The 20006-nt window shown below is 40.5% G+C and overlaps 1 protein-coding gene and 2 long non-coding RNA genes across 7 annotated transcripts; 1 reads left to right on the forward strand and 2 right to left on the reverse strand.

Moving 5' to 3' along the window:
- Positions 1-1272: 1272 nt before the first annotated feature.
- On the reverse strand, positions 1273-4112 carry LOC112845677 (uncharacterized). Its single transcript, XR_003218546.1, has 2 exons — positions 3511-4112; positions 1273-3172 (listed from the first exon to the last, which is right to left on the reverse strand). It is a non-coding gene; the product is annotated as an uncharacterized LOC112845677 (long non-coding RNA).
- A 504-nt stretch (positions 4113-4616) lies between these two features.
- On the reverse strand, positions 4617-8253 carry LOC109197893 (uncharacterized). 5 transcript variants are annotated; one of them, XR_003218550.1, is made up of 5 exons: positions 7697-8248; positions 6895-7035; positions 6435-6739; positions 5743-5848; positions 4617-4676 (listed from the first exon to the last, which is right to left on the reverse strand). It is a non-coding gene; the product is annotated as an uncharacterized LOC109197893 (long non-coding RNA). The 5 variants fall into 5 exon arrangements; XR_002058911.2 differs by having other exon boundaries at positions 7990-8247; XR_003218547.1 differs by having other exon boundaries at positions 6895-8248.
- Positions 8254-14100: 5847 nt separating this feature from the next.
- LOC109197892 (mitochondrial ubiquitin ligase activator of nfkb 1-A-like) lies at positions 14101-17114 on the forward strand. The gene is made up of 5 exons (XM_019353635.2): positions 14101-14158; positions 14280-14400; positions 14510-14655; positions 15133-15308; positions 15937-17114. Exons 1-5 carry the CDS (start codon positions 14101-14103, stop codon positions 16162-16164), a joined length of 729 nt encoding a protein of 242 aa, XP_019209180.1. The 3' UTR covers positions 16165-17114.
- Positions 17115-20006: the final 2892 nt, after the last annotated feature.

Genomic DNA, 20006 nt, shown 5'->3' on the forward strand with positions numbered 1-20006 from the left:
TTTAAATGTGCCGTTGCTCACAAGTAAAATGTGAAATAATTAGCAGCTTGTTTTAATTAAAATATTTATTTCCCATAATAAGTTCAACAGGGTAGATGTACTTAAGGAACATGAGACTTCAGTTTCAGATAAAGGCAAATATTGTAAACTACACAAAAGGCAGCCGCTAAAGCGTTTAAGTTTCAAAATAGAACAAACAAAACAGACCACTAAATTGTCAATTCCACTTAGAAACAAAATTTTAATTCTAAAAATAAATCTTAGGTCGTTTTACAGAAGAACAGACAAAATTGACTAACTTTTGTCAATATCAAATAAACTGAGAACTAAAAGGAAATCTCCTTGTTGTATAGCTTAGCTTTTCAAACAGTTTTAACAGTTACTTTAGTCTGACAAAAGCCGAATGACGAATTAGCGCTTTCAGAGATTGAGCATGCACCGCTTTATTGTATATCCAGACTTGCTTTCGGCACAATTTACAGTGCGCGCTACTCTGTTTTTTGTCAGACTTGAAATAGCTGAAATACCTTCACACTACGGAACTTCTGTGGCCCTTCCGTTTGACAATCTCTCCAGCATTGGAACCATCATCTGTTTTTTCTGAACATCCTACCTAAATAAATCCAAGCTTGAAGCATGTTTTAATAGTGTGAATATGGCCATCTGAACATCCTACCTAAATAAATCCAAGCTTGAAGCATGCTCACAGAGAGCGCTTTTCACCAGCTCAACTGTTAGAACTCTTCCGAAGCACAACCGCACCATATACCAGGTACCCCTTTCACTGCGCTTATGGCCGCCACAACGGGGCAAAATCGCATCGTAAAAGTGATGCACACGTCCCGAGGCTCAAAACCGCACCATAAACCAGCGTCTGCTTTACCTTTTTCGTATTTAAGTAAAAATTTTACTTATTAATATTATGACCGCATCCCTCGAGGCTTAACCGACACCATAAACCACCGTCTAACCTCTATTCAATGTGCTGAAACCAGCAACCCCTCACTACTGCACTTACGGCCGCATCACCAGAACACGGCCGCATCATAAACCAAAACCTACGGACGCGTTACGCGTTACTGGCGCTTAACCGACACCGTAAGCCAGCATCTGCTTAACTTAATTTTATACTAATTTCATGGCCGCATCAACGAGGACTTAACCGACACCATAAACCAACTTCAAAACCTCTATTCAATGTACTGGACTTATGGCCGCATCTCCAAAAGAGCAAGAGCTATAAAGAGTGATATGAACATATTTAGAGCTTACCGGAATGAAAATGTCTGGAGCATGCCAACAGATATTTGGAGATGGAAGAGAACTGGATATCAGCTCGTCTCACAGCTGCTATCCAGGCTAGACACCTTAGTTTGGTAACATCGATACACGAGCTGGCTCATGTTGCTTCCAGGTTGGGAAAGAATGAAAAGACAAACCCTTTTCAAGCTTATTCTCTTGCTGGTCGTGCGATCGAACATTACAGCCGACCACACAGCAAATATGAACCATGGCTGTTGTGTGCCTTCGCTCCTTTTTCCCTTGCGCTTTGTTTAGACCCCCAAAATGGCGGATCGGGCCAAAATCCTTTCCACGCCCACCCCCGTGACATCACGCTCCAAAGTCCTTTGATTATCTCAAAGGGGAGACTGTGACGTGACGGTCGACGTCACCATCTCTGCCACATGAGTCCATAAATAGCGGTGCTTTAACACAGTTTACCTTGGTGCGTCTTCAGTAACAGCGAGTTGGTTTTGCAAAGCAGGAATCTTTGACAAAGCTAATACTTTTACATTTAAATAATTCAGGCAACATTTTTTTTCTTTTGACACTGTCCCTTAACGTTTTAAAAAGATGTCAGACGAATCATCAGGTGATTCATCTTCTGACGGAGATGATGCAGAGGAATTGCATCCTCACGGGGCTCAGGCTGGTGATTGGGGCCGTCTTGAAGCCAGATTGGATGAGTTTCTGGAGGAGGTCCAAAGGATTAGGGTGTTAATGGAGAGCATAGCTCAGCGTTTAGAGGCTCTCCAGGAGCAAAACAGAATGCTCATTACTCGGATGGACAACCTTGAAAGGGAGATGAATGAAGAAAGGGAAGAGCGTGCGAAAATGAGGCGTGAAATCAAAGAGGAAGTACCACAGAGTGCTGTTGCCAACCTCGCACGTAACGCAGTTCTAGGTGTTGCCATAACGGGCGGTATTTTTGGTGCAGTTTACCTGGCCGCCTTCACATATTTGAAATCATACGGCATACCAGATTGGATTATTAAGCGGTTCCTTCAGCAATTATTCCAAGATATTGGAAGAATTGCTCCTTTTCTAAATTTCTTCCGATATATTGGAAGAATTGCTCGTTTCTTCCGATATATTGTAAGAATTGCTCCTTTTCTAAATTTCTTCCGGTAATTCTTCTAGTAATAGTAATAATGTTTTCCAGCCACGGTCCGCCAATCTGTCATAATATACTGTGCTCTCATTTATGTTCAATTTGATTTTGCCCTCACCTCCCAACCAGTCATGACAGAAGACTGCCCCTCCCTGAGCCTGGTTCTGTCACAGGTTTCTTCCTGTTAAAAGGGAGTTTTTCCTGTCCACTGTTGCTCACAGGGGATCACTTGATTGTTGGGGTTGAATTTTTGGATTGAATTTAATTGCCTTAAACTGAAATTCAAAAATTCAAGTGAGGGCTCGCAAAATCGCTAGCCCGACGTCCCGGGGCTAGCGATTTCTCCAGTCGGGCTACCAAAATCCATCTCAGCCCAGCCCATCGGCCCATCGGGCTGGGCTGAGATACAATTTGGTGGGTTCTGGTAGTAGAGAGCACAAAATTTGTTAGCTGGATTGTTTATTTTCTCTAATCAAAATAAAGAAAAATAATATTTAAAAAAAAAAGATCCACTACTGCTCTGTGTGTTTACTTGAAGACTTGTATTTATTGTGATAGAAAAATATAAATTGTCCAAAATATTTGAGAGTTTTTAAATTAGCACTGCATGAGTTTAACTGTGGCACAGACGGCTGTCGGCCTGGTGAGTGAGAGTTCAACCTCCAAACTGAACCCAGTGTGTTACTCGCAGAATCACAGATTTACTCACATTTACTGATTGTTCTGTAGGGTCTTTACAATTTTCAGCCCCTTCAGGTGACTGTTGTCTTCTGACTCCATCTTTAGGGTTTAGTTAGATTAAATATTTAACCAGTTAATTTAAGAATGAAAGACACATTTATCACAAAGGCACTCTTATAATGTAGATTAAATGTGTGTTGACATAACATCTAGATGTATGATTAGAAAGAGAGAAATGTTGTAATGACATGAACAAAGTGCAGTATTCCAAGATGGCATCAGAGTTTCAATACCTTTTATACTCATGTTTTTATAATTATGTTAAGTGTAAAAGCTCAAAGATAATGACATAGATGCATCTGTTGCTGTTATTATCACAATAATCACAACATAAAATGATTATTGTGACATTTTTTTCTGTGCTGTATTAAGGTTACCAGAGTCAGCTGGGGATTCATGAACATCATCAGTGATGTTTTTCCACAGCGGGCTCATCAGTACCTGGTGACAGAAGGTCAATCCAGCTCTGACTTGAGGCTGTTCAAGAATCAGCTCCACTTGATCTGGTTATGCATTAAGAAATGTATTTATTTGAATATTTTGTGACATTGTTATATGTGTTGCATTAGTTTAAAAGTGTTTTGTTATTAATAAATTGATTACAACAAACACTAACTGTCACTGAACTCATTTTATTTTCAGGTATTTTTAACATCTATGAACATAATGGTCACTTTGAACAATTCTACATGGATATTTATTTGATGGTAAATGGCCTGTATTTGTATAGCGCTTTACACATCCAGTCATCCAACCATTCACACACACTCACACACTGGTGATGGTAAGCTACATTGTAGTCACAGCCACCCTGGGGCGCACTGACAGAGACGAGGCTGCCGACACTGGTGGCACCGGGCCCTCTGACCACCACCAGTAGGCAACGGGTGAAGTGTTTTGCCCAAGGACACAACGACCGAGACTGTTCAAGCCGGGGCTCGAATCGGCAACCTTCCGATTACAAGGCAACCTCCCAACTCTTGAGCCACGGTCGCCCCAATATGGCAATAAAGTAAATAACAACAACAATTCAGTGGGCTAGTTTCAGTCATTATGCAAATGTACTGTTTATGAGATTGGGGGAACCTGCAGTCAGCTGAGACCGAAGAAGTTACTTGGATGAGTGACGAAACGTTTCTCCCACAAAACGCTACGTCCAGATGAACAGAATCAACTTTTTGGAGAACAACAATTAAACAAGAATATTTCTAATAAGCCAACAATATTTAAAGAAGGAAAAACAATATTTACAGTTGTTTATACAAGATTAACCTGAGCGACCTGTTCCTGGACCGTTTTTTTTAACAACTGTAATAGATTACAGGAAGTCTCTGGCTGTGTTGCTGAATCTGCCGATGCAAGATCAGACATGGATGGATGAGGTGCTGCAACTGAGACCTGCCGTTTGTCTTTTCTGGTCGGTGAGTGGAGAATCACACAGGCTGGTCTGCAAAGAGAGCTTTAGGATGCTTCCTCCCACTGTCCACTGCATCGTCCATCCACAGGGTTTGCAGGGCTGGCTCAACCCATGGCTGCCACACCACTAAAATGTTTTCAGAAATATGCAAGCAGGAGATGGTGGATGCTATATTACTACTAGTACAATACTTTTAACTCTGTAGCAGACAACAGTTTGATAAAATGCTATGAAAAAAAAGAAACCAAAAGATTAGATTCTATAAGTTTCAAAGAGATTTAATTTATATATTTTATAAAATAAAGTAAATGTACGAATGACCGGCAATAATTCAGTCACTGAAATTATCCATGAAATTAGCTAAGTAATTCCTAAAAGTGTGTAGATTAAAGAAAATTATTTTACCTGGATACGATTGTCTCTGATGAGCCTGAGGTACAAAGCACGCCGGCGATGACGATAAAGAAACGCTCTGTGCAGATAGCAAAGTCACTGCAAAGCCACTGCAAAACTTGCAAGCCCTAGTTCGGCTCCCTACAAAGATGCTCCAGTTTTTCTTGCGTCCAACAAAATTAGTTCCAATATGTTTTATTTTTAATGTTACTCTGGGCTGTGTTGAACAAAGTGAGTTTGCACAATTTAAATTCCAAAACATGATTAGTCTCTTAAATGACTGGCATCTGACATAGCTAGACCGTCACCGGGGACTCTGTGAGTGGTAAGAGGTTTAAAAACAAACCATCTATACTGTCAACAAACAACTCTTCATCTGCAACAAGGCCGTTTCTCTTAAAGTCGCGGTAACTTTCTTTTAGGGTTTCTGTTTTTCTGTCTATTGAGCATTTCTGCTAATGAGAAAACCTGCTTCCTTGTTGTAAAAGCCAATCTACAGACTTTTAGGAATTACTTAGCTAATTTCATGGATAATTTCAGTGACTGAATTATTGCCGGTCATTCGTACATTTACTTTATTATATAAAATATATAAATTAAATCTCTTTGAAACTTCTCATCTCCACCCAACGTGAGCTCAATAATGGCCACAGTGAGCGTGTGAGCAACTATTTGCCTGCGCTACTGTGCATGTATGAAGTGGACCGACTTGTGATCAGGCACACATGAGGCCGACCGGCTGAGAATACTGAAATCAAAGGAAATCAAACTCTTCTGTCTGGTGAAATGTTATACTTACCAAATCATGCTCCCTGGCCTCATATCCTTTGCAGGTAGAACTGGACCCAGTTGTAAAAACCAATGATTTCCGTTTCTGATTTTGTCTGGCCAACAAAGAGTCCAGGCTGGTGATGATCAATTTAAGAACAGAAACACACACTTCTTACCAAAGAAATGAATATTATTTTACAGTGTTCAAGGTTCAAGGTTCTTTATTTGTCACATGCATAGTTATACAAGTATAACACACAGTGAAATGTATCCTGACACGATCCTCGACATGTGCAAAAACATGGGGGGGGGGGGGTAGAGGGATAACATTATAAATATATATATATAGTATATACATTGGGTGAATGTGCAGTAGAAGCAGCAGCAGGTGAATTCTGTACATCAATATGAATAGACATCTGACTATTTTACAGAATGGACAATATAAACATATTTAAAGTTAAAGGAAGTTAAAGGAATTGAGTGTCTGGAGGAGAGTCTCAGTCAATTATAGATGATGTGAGATGGCGTGTGTGTGTGTGTGGGGGGGGGCTTGAGGATAAAAGCTCTTCTTGAGTCTCTCTGTCCTTGCCCGGATGATGCAGAACCTTCTACCAGATTGTAGAAGTTGGAACAGTTTGTTGATGTTGCTGAATCACATGGATGAATTTAACACCTGAACACAGTTACAGCGTGATGACTGGCAGGAGGAGATCTCACCCTGTGTTTCTCTGCCTGTGGTAGAGGTGGAACCAGATCAAGTGGCGCTCATTCTTGAACAGCCTCAAGTCAGAGCTGCCTCCTCTCATCAGGTGAAACGGACTTCAGTGAGAACACCTGAGCAGCAGGAGCCCCACTTCACAGACTGCAGACTGTACCTGCGAGACACGATTCTTCAGGTCAACATCAGCTGCAGCACACTCACTGTGACGCTTACCCTTCCGCAGCTCTGATTTGGGACACGATCCCGGATTGAAGAACAGGCTGTGTGGTTTGGATGCTTCACCTCAGCACACTGAGCACAACTGGCACACACACAGGCACATGTTACACCTCAGTGCAGTCAGTCCATGTTTTTATCTAAACAGCTGATTGATTATCTGAGAAAACAGTTCCCGGTGAAGTGTGTGACTTTACAAAACCGTCCCTTTCACTCACTCACAAATTCACCCCCCCTTACCCTCGTCTCCACCCAACACATCTCTGTCCTTGTCCTGCTCACTCGCTGTAGCGCGACAGCTCGAGTCGAGGGATGATGGTCACGGACTGCAGCTCCTGGTAGAGCAGCTTTCTGGCGTACGGGACACGGCGTACAGGTTCTCTGAGGGAAAAGCAGGGCTCAGGCAGTGTGTGCACATCAGGCTAACACATACACAATTATAAAGTTACACACGCATATAAAAGCTATCATTTTCTGTAATAAGATAGGGGATAAATAAAGGATGGGATGATTACAACAAAAATCTGCCTTCTTTTTGGACTGGTAGTCCACAAATCAAAATCAAGAAATATTAAAGATGAATCTGTACACATGATGTTTGCTGACAGCCGTCTGTGCCACAGTGAAACTCATGCCAAGCTAATTTAGTAACTCTCAAATATTTTGGACAATTTATATTCTTCTTTATATTTTTGTAGTAGGGAGCACTACAAAAACTATAAATAAACCAAAGATATCAGCACAGACCAAAATTACTTTGCTGATTGAGAAAATAATACATTTTGACACACTACTGTGTGGATCATCCCATTTTCTCTTTTCACACTGATTAAACCAAGTTGGCACTTGTTCCATAAACACAGTGCACATCCATATGTTCACAACCTTCAGCTTTTGATCAGTTTCACTTATGGAAGAGTTTTCATTTTTTTAAATAATAAATGCTTACAATGCTAAACAATTCTTTAAGCTCCAGATCCCAAACTAAACTTTTTTTTATCATCACAATTTTTTCATTTTTGTTAGCGTATTTGCGGCTTACCAGGGCTAAGCAACTTTGAACGACTTTAGAAGCTGTCTTACTTCACTGTTTGTCTTAAAGGTTTAGGAGCTGTGTCTCTATTTCACTAAGGCCTGCAATGCTTCAAATAAAGTACATTAATTAACTACAACTACATTTTTTAAACCACTGAAGAATGCAGAGAACTGACTAAAGCTCAATAATATTGAGCTCTTAGTGTGTTTTGTCTACTCAGTTTGGTGTCTGCTTCTTTACTTGGTCCACGATTATCTCTGCACCATCTTTCTCCCGTTGTATCTCTCCTCATGCCGCACCTTGATGTGTCCTGTCCTCGGATGTATTCTTCCGGCTGCCTCCTGGTTTCCACCTCGAGTTTTATTATCCAAATTTAATGGTCTTGATGGTCACTGTAGTGGCTATATTCATTTCTTGAAGGTTCTCTCTTTCGCTTATATTTAATATAACCACACGACCTGACAAGCGCCTATTTTTATGCGTTGTCAACAACGATGTAAAACCATCGCGTGTCCGCTTGTTTATTTTCCACATAAGCCTTTCAGAATAAAGCTCAAGATCCTGTTGAGACTTTTCAAAATAAACCGAATCACGTGAAAGATTATGCAGCGTGTTTAGGGATGAGAAACAAAAAAGAGCAGTCAGGTGCTAAAAAAATAAACCTTAGACTCAAACGTTAGAACAGGCTTTCTTTGCTAATTAACAACGTCACAAAAACCTGTTTTATTGTGAATACATATGTGTGATGAGACATCTGTATCCACTTCCAGGTTTTGGTGGTTACTTGTATTAGCGAGTGGATTATTTAGAGCAAATTTAGAGCAATATTTGTCACCGTGCTCAGTTACTCACTGAGACTATATATGGACCTCAGCAACCTCAGGTTCTATCGTTCATTCTTCCAGGTCATTTGGGATTATTTGAATTTTATTTGCTTTACACACACATCCACACACTACACACAATACAGACAAACTGATGATATTTTTGACTTTGTCTTTGAAATACAATTATTTTCTTCAGTGAGGTGTCCATATTTTGTCTTTGCCTTTCAGCCAGGGGTGTGAAATTAATGTTGGATGATGCATGTGATGACAGTCACACATAATTAAGGGCAAACACTGAACTTGAACGCGTGAAATCAACATGAAATTTAAATTTTGTGGCAATAAAGACATTTATTATTTGTATAGTAGTTTAAAATATGAACAGCTCCCTCATTTAATGTGATTAAAGGATGAAAATAAACAATGCGCTTGTTAAGACATTTACCAGTAAAGAAAGAGAGCGATTGGTTAATTCATAAAGTTACAGATTCAGGGGTCTTCACACAGGACTTGGCCAACAATTGAATGACTCTATAAAATATATTGAGTCTTTGGATGTGCTAGTGAAGCTCTGAGGTGTGCTGGATTTGTCAATAGAAACAAGTCATCTGACTGGCAGAGAGAATGTCGAGACCTCAGGAGGACATTTCATCCTCAAAATTTAATCTTATTCAGCTCGTTTTAGAACTGAAGAAGCTTCTCGGATGAGAGGTGAAATGTTTTCATGAAAAAAGGCCACTCGCTTTCTTTCCAAGCTCTTTGGAACAGACAGCTTATTGTAAGTATCTTCTAAACAGCTTTGCACTGATAAATGTTTCTGTAGATAAAATGTAGAAATACATTAAAGCATCATAGTCAAGGGAACAGAGGAAAGAGGCACATAAACTCTGACTGTCTTGCACCATTAAATAGGGAACAAGATCATGGAGTGAGGGCACTCTGACAATAACCTAGCATTACATTTTCAGCTTACATCTGGTTGCAAAGCACAGCTGACTTCATGATGCTAATATATATTCATATAGTGACAATAGCTTTATTTTACAGTATAAAACAATAGAATTATCACTGTTTAAAACAATATTAACATTGTACTGAGCAGAATAAAGTATAGGATGAAGAGAAGTCAGTGTAATAACTCCATATGAGGCTGTCAGTAAGCCAATATGCCTACTAGACATATTCATATACATGAATGCATTTAAGGACTTACATGAATAAAGAATCAACCATACAGTGAAACACTGATCTTCTTTAAAAATGTGTAATTTTAAACAGGATAAAATGATTACATTGAAAATGAAAAATAACAGCTGCTGGTTGTGAAGCAGAGGCTCCTCTGGTGGGTTTTTTGGAGGTGAGGAGGACGTCAGGAAGAAGCTGATCCTTCTAAACAGCCACTTGAGCTTCTGGTTGATTTTGTTATGTTTTGTTGTTCTGATTGTGCAAATTAAGAGAAATGACTTTAGGTTTGACAAGGAGTTACATTCAAGTTTCTTTTGAACTTGAATGTAATTCAAAATATATACTGACAATTCACAAAACAGTTATATTATTGAAAGTGTTAATACTTTAAATGCTTAAAGAGATTTCTGTGATAGTAGTATTTACTGTTTACTGTAAATACTACTATCTATCACTCATTTGCTTTCACTTTACTGTTGTAAATACTACTATCTGTTTAAGAATGCCTCATTACAGAAATGATACCTCCTATATTTTGGTGCTTTTTAATAAATCTGTTTTATTTGGCCATCACATCTCACATTGTTCCAGGTCTTGAAGAAGTTTGCTCTGGGATCCACTGCTGCACAGCCCTCATTGCTGATATTATTCGACTCCTTTCACTCATTTGCTTTGAGTTAGTCCACATTATTCTCCTTTTATTACTATTTTCATTTCTTATTCTGGAGGAGAATGCAATGTTAGTAAACGACCATTTCCTACAAATACACCTCACCGTTGACTTATAAAAGTTTCACATGTGTAACATATTAAACTTTTACCCTTCAGTGACAAATGTTCCATCCCACCATTTCCAAGTGCCTTAATAATCTCTGCAACTCTTATAGACTCTATAGGCCAACAATGCCACGGTGATAATGAAGAATCAAGAAGAGCTAGGTAGAATAAATCCACATCTAACTTCTAACAGTAACATCTAACAGTATGAATTCACTTCCAGGGAAAAACTAAATGAAGATTAATGGACTTCTTGCCCATGGCCGTCCCTTTTATTTGTAAAAAGAAATTTGCCCCTGCATATGCCAACATACTCATGGCTGAATGGGAAACTGCGGCCCATTCAAAATGTGTCAAAAATCCATTACACTATTACAGGTTTCTTGATGATATCTGGGGTGTGTGGCAACATTCTCAACATGTTTCTGAGTACTCTGAATAACCATAATGTTTCAATCAAACTCAAATCTACAATTAACAAAACCACAATTGACTTTTTGGAAACAACCACCTTCAAAGGCCGAAATTTCTCACAAACCCATAAATTGGACATTAAAGTATTCTTTAAATCCACGGACACACATGCTCTGTTGTTTAAAACGAGCTTTCATCCAAAGCGCACGTTTGCTGGTCTAATTAAGTCCCAATTATTACGATTCCATAGAATCTGCACCCAGCAAACTGACTTTAGAGCAGCCACTGAAATTCTATTTTCAGCTCTCGCCACTAGAGGGTACTGTCACTCTTTTCTAAGAAAATGCCTTAAATCATCCTACAGACTAAACCCATTGATTTATCTGCTATTCTGCCGGTGGTGGTCACATATGCCCCATCAACATGCAAATTGGTCAGAGTGATTAAGAACCATTTTTAAAATCTTGTCCAGGAAACCCAAATGCTGGAGGGATTGTAAGGTAATTGCTGCCTTTAGAAAGTTTCACCTCTCTGAGCCTGAACTGAGAGACCAGGGGCAATTTTTTTCAGCACCAAAAATGGTTGCGCAGCTTTTCAAATGCCAGTGTGTTCCTCTCACAGTGTAAAGTTACTCTACGCTCTAATAATTGTGTTTATTTGATTACCTCCAGTAAATGTGGTATCCAGTATGTTGGTGAGACAAGTAAGTCTGTGAAGGTTCTCAGTCATCCAGGTCATCGTAGTCTAAGGAGCTTGGAAAGAAAAGCGTTTGGACTTCTTTAAGTTAAAGAAGTCTTAAAGAAGTCCAGACGCTTTTCTTTCCAAGCTCCTTAGACATGAGACAAGTAACACACTTCTGACCAAATTCACCCAGCACAGATATAATGTGTATGTAAAATGTGTCAACACACAAATGTGTCAAACACTTCCTATCACATGGCTGGGAATCTGTCAGGGCCACAATGATACAGGCAAATCCCAGATGGACAGCTCAGCAGAGGAGAAAGGCTGAGAGAGTCTGGATTGCCAAATTAGACACAGTACACCCCAAAGGGTTAAATGAAAAGGGACCTAAAGTCCCTATATGTATATAATAGTCTCTTATTACTGTTTCTATTGTTGCTGTTGTTATCATCAATATCACTGTCACTGATTGTGCATTTACTGATGTAGCATCCTGACCCTGAGGTTGATCCTAACCTTAACCAGTTTTAGCCCTATGCTGGACTTAACCTAATCCCTGAAGCCCAAAGCTGAGGTTAATCCTAAACCTAACCACTTTAACCCTATGCTGGGAGGACCCTAGACTCCAAACTCAAACTCAAACTCTCTCTCTCCTCCTGCTAAAAAACAAACTTATTATTAGTTCTAATTCGTGTTGAAATATCTGTGTTTTATAAACTAATAAGTGTTGCTTATATGACTGTTCAAGGATAATAAAAAAAAATCTTTAGAGGTCACTGGAACCATGGCAACGTTAGCTGGCTAGCAGCTAACCTTGTTGTTAGCTGCTAGCGATCTGGAGAATAACAGCATGTAAACACACCGTATTTTAAAAGGCACAACACAGAAATGAACCTTCATAAGATGCAAATACATTTTATTTACGCTTTCCAACAAATAATGCCTGACTGTAGCTTGTTGAGGTTTTGACTTTAATGCCAGAATGATCAAGAGCAGCTAGTGTCCAAAATCATTTTCTTTCATACTTTGGAGTCACATTTGTTTGTTTGCTTTTTCTATTTCTTATTGGTGCTCCAACTTTCTCTAACTCTTACCATAGTAAGCTGGATTGTCTTTTTTTGTCATACTGTATTATATTATTGAGCTCCTGAGTCACTTTACTGTGTTTTGATGTTTTTGCTGCTGGACCCCAGAAATACATTTCACAGAGAAATTGTTGGAATAAAGATGTCCTGTGTCTCTGATCAGACCTGAAAGAGATTTAGCAGTTTGAACTACCAAATTCACACCTTCATTAACCAAAGCTGACATGTATTTATCTATTTATTGGAGCTGCCAAGCAGGAGGAAAGGTGTTGGAGTCTAATTGGCATCGTTTTAAAATTCAACCGAAGGAGTGATGCAGCTGTTAATAATTTGCTGTTTTGTTATGGTATTTTAATGTACTCTAGTCTGTGCCTGGTTGCATTTTGTTGTGTTTGATTTTTGTATTATAATGTGTGTACATATGATGTAGATTGTGTGTGTCATTGTTGTTAATTTTGTGTAATTAGCTTTATTGGAAGACTAAACCTCTAAGGATCTTCTACTTTAAACCCCTGATTAGAGATTAGAGCTCATGTGTTTTTGATGGAAGAGTTAAGGTCCCTTCTCAGATATAGATATAGAGATTTGAAGAAATAACCTGGGTAGAGAAATAACACAAAAGGATGGAGAGTAGTTTAAATTTATAAGGTGAGCTTTATATCAATATTATAACATTTAGTTTTTCTTCACTATATTGCATTACACATTGTAAATATAAACTTGCAAATGCTGTTATAAAGCTGTAGGTGATGGGAAGCCTGTGGCTTTTTTGCACAAGAAAGTTAAGATGGAGAATTAGGACCAAAATGCAAAAAATTGGCATTTTAAGAATAGAAACAAAATTTCAAGAGTAAAACTGGAATAGTATTTTGAAGGAAAAAAATCAAACTTGGAAGTGGCTGCATTTGTGCAAGAAGAAATAGTGGCAATGGACAGATGCAAGGCTATTGATGGGGGAGTTGTATGAGATCAGGCTGCAATTGACATTTCACAGAAGAGGGCGTGAGAAATTTAAACAATGACCATTTTATGTAAAGGTTTATTCTGTCCTTCTGAAACCCGTCGTCCTTTCTTATTCAGTTTTTAGCTGTTTATGTTGTGCACTTTTAGTCTTTTTGAGTTTCTTGATTACTTCCTGATGTGTTCTTTTAGCTCATGCCATCGGCATCTGTCTTGATGTAAATCCACAAGGATCTGTTAGGGACATATCTTTTCTTTTCTCAAGCTAAACTGGTTCTTTTGAAAGATTTAGTATTTCAACCAGTCATTTATACAATTAATAGCAACTTGGTGATCGCTAGCACTGCACCGAAAAGTATCCATTTACAGTGAGCTGATTAACACGCAACAAAGACATAACTACTGGACAAGCAAATGCACGAGTTATTAATTAGTCAGTCTTATTTACAGTGTGTGCTCCATGTTTCCAGAATTCTCCATGGTTAACATTTTGAAGGTTACTCCAGGAGCATGTCTACAGCATGTCATCATTGAAGGTAATCAGTCTTTTTTTTGTTTTTGATGAGGACTAGAAAATTTATTTATTTAATCTGAAAACTTGTATACCAGCCTGCCTCTCGTTCCCTGTTACTGTATGTGTGCTCATATACATTTTAGGTGCCGTAAAACCAGCTAGAAGGCCTCTCATTAGTTGGTACAACAAAGACAATGTTGGCATGCTGCACAAATTCATGGTGAAAGAACCCAGGCTGTTGTGGAACGGACTTTTACGTACATGGTGAGAACATCATTAGAGCAAGCTGAAATTCCAGTACATCTAACATTTTCTCCTTGTTATCACATGTGCAAACTGTTCCTCACGTTACCTTTGCAGGACAGTAGTGATGCGTCGCGAACGAAACAGCTCTTAGAGCCGGCTCTTTGAAGTTACACGGTAGTTACAGTCGCAGTAGCACAGGAACAGAGCAGGAGGGAGAGAGAGAGAAAGAGAGCCAGGGGCAAGAACAAGAGACAACCTCATCACATCAGAAAGGTATAGTAATCATCCACGACTATTTTCATTTACGGATGATAAAGGATTCAGAAAGTTTATTCATGCAGTGAATCCTATATATGCAATTCCAAGCAGGAAAACACTCTCCACAAAAATCCCAGGCCTATATGACAGAGAATGTGCATCTTCTTTTTGTTTTGCATATTTTAATTTATATTTTATTGTGTTGTGGTTTGCAGTGTTTTGTGTTGTTTCACTTTAACTTTGTTTAAAAGGAAAAGCTGAAAATTTAAATAGTTAAAAGTTGAAGTGTAAATAGTTGTTTTTTGTACTTTATAATTTATTTATTACATTTTATGTAGCGTGAATAAATAAAAGTATATTTATGGTGACCCTTAGAGACAAAACACAGCCGAAAGAGCCGGTTCTCTATAAAGAGCCGGAATTCCCATCACTACAGGACAGATAATAAATGACTCTTGCATGAGAAACTAGAGGCGGTGCCCTTTTTATTAGAGGGACTGGATAATACCGAAATCAGAGTCCTGTCGCCTTTACCGGCCGCTGGTCTGGACAAGGAGGTCACATATGAGAAGTTTCACCAGGTCAGTCACAGTTTGGGTGACCTCGTTGGACAGTACTTTACTGGGGAGAAGCCAAAAGGTCAACTGGAGATCGAGGGAATTCTCAAAGTAAGTCATTATATTCAAACTTGAATGAATTAGTGTTCACTTCATAAAGCCTAATTTACTGCCAATATTAATGTCAAGAGATTTATTCTAAAGACACTTCTTCAGCTAAGTCTAAGGGTAGAAACACACACAGACGCTGTGTTTTTCACTTGTATACAAGGGCGGTCACAGAACGCTCACAACAGAGTGGGGGCCCTGTGATCAGCGCTCTGTTCTTGCACTTGTCTTTATTTATATGCAAAAATAATACAACAGTGAATACGTCTATTCATAGGCAGAGGAAAGTTAGTGCGTAGGGAGTGAAGATAAGAGCGGTTTAGGTGTATGCATGTGTGTTGTGGGATACAGAAGGACGCGGCCTCTCTTCTTGTTAGGGAGCGTCAGATAAGAGTGTCCAGCTCTCCTCTTCCTGGCAGGAGTGAAATAATAACAGCTTGTTCAGCTGTGAGAAAGAATTTATAAAACAGTCCTGTAGTGGACAACAGTCTAAGTCATCAAAAGGTCAACATACAGTATTCTATCATATGCAAACTTATATCATTAAAAGCTTATACTGACTACTAAGTACAACTCTCCGTTGACAATTAATAATTTATTCTTTTTGATAAGTGACACACCTTTGTTCCAGGTGGGGACAAATATTACGGGTGTAGGCGAGTTGAAGCTGGACACAGATGGCACTCTGAGTCTTCGACCCCCTTCTAACGGTTCACAGTACTTCCTGACCCCAGTGGACTTCGACGCCACACAAGGAGAGAATGAGAACTTTTTGGTGGAAAGTGTAGGTCATTATTTCTGCTTTGGCAGGGGCAGCAATCAATTTCTGGGCCAGGTTACGCTACTACCGCCACCTTGAGGCTCACAGGGAGCAGGAAAGAAAGGAATTTAACAGACTGCTGGCTGAAGCCGCAAGACAGCAAAATAATGTACCAGGACAGGACAACCTTCAAGGCGTGGCCATGTGTGTTATTTGCCTCAATCAGCCCTGTATCTGTGTCTTGTTGGACTGTGGACACGTGTGCTGCTGCCACACCTGCTACCAGGCTCTGCCACAGCAATATTGCCCTATTTGTAGACAGAGGATTGTAAGAGTGCTACCTCTGTATCAAGTCTGACGTAGCTGTGGAAGCAGGTCACCTCAGTAGAAGCTTCGAGTCTAAACTGCTACACTTATTAAATCAAAAATTAAATGTGAGTCATGTTGTGAAAACATTTTGTCCATAACGGAGATTTGTTGTGGGAAATATGGGAATATAAAACAAGTGGAAAAATGTGTAAACTTGTGCAATACAGATGTTTGTTTTGCTGAGTGCTCATGTGCCTTGTTTTAGCATTTTCTACTGAGTGATGGTACTTTAAAGTAAATGGACTGATTCTTTTATAGTGCTTTCCTGCCCTGCCTGAGCACTCAAAGCACTTTACACAACTTCCCTCATTCACCGGTTCAAGGAAGCATTTTTTTGCTGGGATTTTAACTGGGACAGCAGCCTTAATCCCTCTGAAGACTGATGACCCAAGCTTTGAAGAAACAGTTGGTGCTACCAGCCAGCTTACACAGACAAATGCACATCTGACTACAGCTCCTGGAATTGATTGCCTGTACAAATATATCAATACAGTGGTCGGAAAGATAGAAAATACTTCAACAAGTGCTGGGAGCATAGAAAACTGTTCTAGCTGTTCAAAAAACAAGGATACGTGGATGCTCAAATCTTCACAATGTACAAACAAAAAAGACTGTGCACTGTGCAGACTGTGGAAACCATTGTGAAATTTACCTTCTTGCTGTTGCTGCTAAATTGCTACTGTAGCCAAATCCTCTGTCACCTTCAGAAATATCTATTAGAAGAGATTTTTCCTGAAAGCCAGTGTGGCTTCCAGTCTTTCACCCACTGTGGACATGGTCAAAGGAGTTCACCTCTCATCCGAGAAGCTTCTTCAGTTCTAAGGTCAAATGGCCGAGGTCCATCTGACCTCAGGAATTCACATGACAAGGTGGGGCCAGGTTTCACAATGGGCTCACCTGAAACCCTGGCTGATTAGGTCCCACACCCGCTCTCACACCTTGGCGCATGTGATTAGAGGATCACCAGGGGGTCCTTTGTCCCTCATTGGGGGGATACTCCCACTGGGTTTAAATCTGGGACTCTCGGCCATTTGACCTTAGAACTGAAGAAGCTTCTCGGATGAGAGGTGAAACGTCTTCAAGCAACTTAAAGAAGTCCAGACGCTTTTCTTTGCAAACTCCTTTAACTACGATGACCTGGATGACTGAGAACCTTCACAGACACACTGTGGACATGATCGTTATACTAGTACGACTGCAAGAACAGTGCATTGAATAACATTTTTGTTGATTTTATAAACACTTTGGACGCAGTAGTCAGAGCGCTGTACGGTTGCCGGATATCTTTGAATCACCAGACAAATACAAGCAACTGGTTCTTCTAGTTATCAGCAAGCATCAGCCCAGACACATGGCCACTGAAATTCCTGGACCGCAAATAAAAATCTCTTAAACTCATGTTTTCTTAAAAATAAAATATAGAAAACAAGTAAAATGTTTAAACTAAGACATTTTACTATTTCATTAGAATAGAATAGAATAGAATTCAACTTTATTGTCATTGCACATGTCACAGGTACAGGGCAACGAAATGCAGTTTGCATCCATCCAGAAAGTGCTTTAGTCGTGATATAGATATATTACAATATAAATTAGCAATAATAGAGATGTGTAAGTATATTACAGAAATGGGTCTATTATGGTATGTTATAATGTACACAGTGTGAAGTATGTTATGAATATTCTATAACTATAAGTATGTACAGGCTGTAGTGAGTACAAGCTATGTACAGGCTATGAACAGGATATAAATATGAAATAAAAACTATACAGAAATCTGAGAAATACAGTTATACAGAATGTGAACTATGTAAGTTATAAACAGTTGTGGGATTAAAAATTATCGTATGTACAGAATGATTATCTACACAGAACTATACAGTAGTGGTAAAGTGCTAGTGGTTGTGGGTGTGTGTATGTTCAGTCCATGAGTTTAACGTGGGTCAGATGTCAGGAGGCAGAGTTCAGGAGTCTGACAGCTGTGGGGAAGAAGCTGTTCCGGTACCTGGTGGTCTTAGTCCGGAGGCTCCTGTAGCGCCTCCCAGAGGGCAGGAGGGTGAAGAGTCTATGTGATGGGTGACTGGGGTCTCTGATGATTTTCCCAGCCCTTTTCAGACACCGCTTCCTGTAGATGTCCTTTATGGCAGGAAGTGGTGCTCCGGCGATGCGCTGGGCAGTTTTCACGACCCTCTGCAACGCCTTCCGGTCCGAGGCAGAGCAGTTCCCGTACCAGACTGTTATACAGTTGGTCAGGATGCTCTCGATGGTGCAGCGATAGAAGTTCACCAGGATGTCTGAGGACAGGTGGTTCTTCCTCAGAGTCCTCAAGAAGAAGAGGCGCTGGTGAGCCTTCTTGACCAGCTTGGAGCAGTTGGTCGTCCAGGTGAGATCCTCGGAGATGTGGACTCCCAGGAACTTGAAGCTGCTCACACGCTCCACAGCCGTCCCCTTAATGTGGATGGGTGGATGTGGGTCAGCATTCCTCCTGTAGTCCACGATGAGCTCCTTAGTCTTCTCGGTGTTAAGCAGCAGGTTGTTTGTGTCGCACCACTCAGCCAGACGATCCACCTCCTCCCTGTAGGCGGCCTCGTCGTTGTCACTGATGAGGCCAATCACCGTGGTGTCATCTGCAAACTTAATGATGGTGTTGGAACCATCAGCAGGTCTGCAGTCGTGGGTGAAGAGGGAGTAGAGGAAAGGGCTCATCACACAGCCTTGTGGTACACCGGTGTTCATTGTGATTGTTGATGAGCAGCGGTTATCCAGTCGGACATGTTGGGGGCGGTTGGTCAGGAAGTCCAGTAACCATTTGCAGATGAGGGAACTGATGCCCAGGTCTGTCAGTTTCCTGATGAGTTGTGAGGGGTGGATTGTGTTGAATGCTGAACTGAAGTCTATAAACAGCATTCTGGCGTAGGTGTTGTTGTTGTCCAGGTGTGAGAGGACAGAGTGCAGTGCGATGGACACTGCATCCTCTGTGCTCCTGTTCTGGCGGTATGCAAATTGGTGGGGGTCCAGGGTGGGGGGAGACAGGATTTGAAGTGTGCTAAGACCAGCTGCTCTAAGCACTTAGTGATGATGGGGGTGAGGGCTACTGGGCGGTAGTCAATGAGGCTAGATGGGTTGGAGTTTTTGGGTATCGGGACGATGGAGGTGGATTTGAAGCAGGCCGGTACCACAGCGTGGGCCAAGGACAGGTTGAATATGTCTGTCAGGACTCCTGCAAGCTCCCCAGAACACGCTCTGAGAACACGCCCGGGGATACCATCAGGACCTGCAGCCTTGTGGACATTGATCCTGCTCAGCACCGCTCCTACATCGGTGGGGGAGAGAGTCAGAGGTTGGTGGTCTGGCGTCATGTCTGTTATGGTTGTGGTTGTGGGGTTGCCTCGCTCAAAACGAGCATAAAAGTTGTTGAGCTCGTTGAGGAAGGAGGCATCAGAGGATGTGGGGGAGGGTTTGGTGGTCCTGTAGTCTGTAATGGTCTGGAGTGGCAAGGACCTTAAAAGCAAAGCTCCAAGGTGATATAATTGTAATATCAAAATGTCCCATGAGCAATATGGTTTTAAGCA

This window comes from Oreochromis niloticus, unplaced genomic scaffold (genome assembly GCF_001858045.2).
Source record: "Oreochromis niloticus isolate F11D_XX unplaced genomic scaffold, O_niloticus_UMD_NMBU tig00008546_pilon, whole genome shotgun sequence".
Classification (NCBI taxonomy): Eukaryota; Metazoa; Chordata; class Actinopteri; order Cichliformes; family Cichlidae; genus Oreochromis; species Oreochromis niloticus.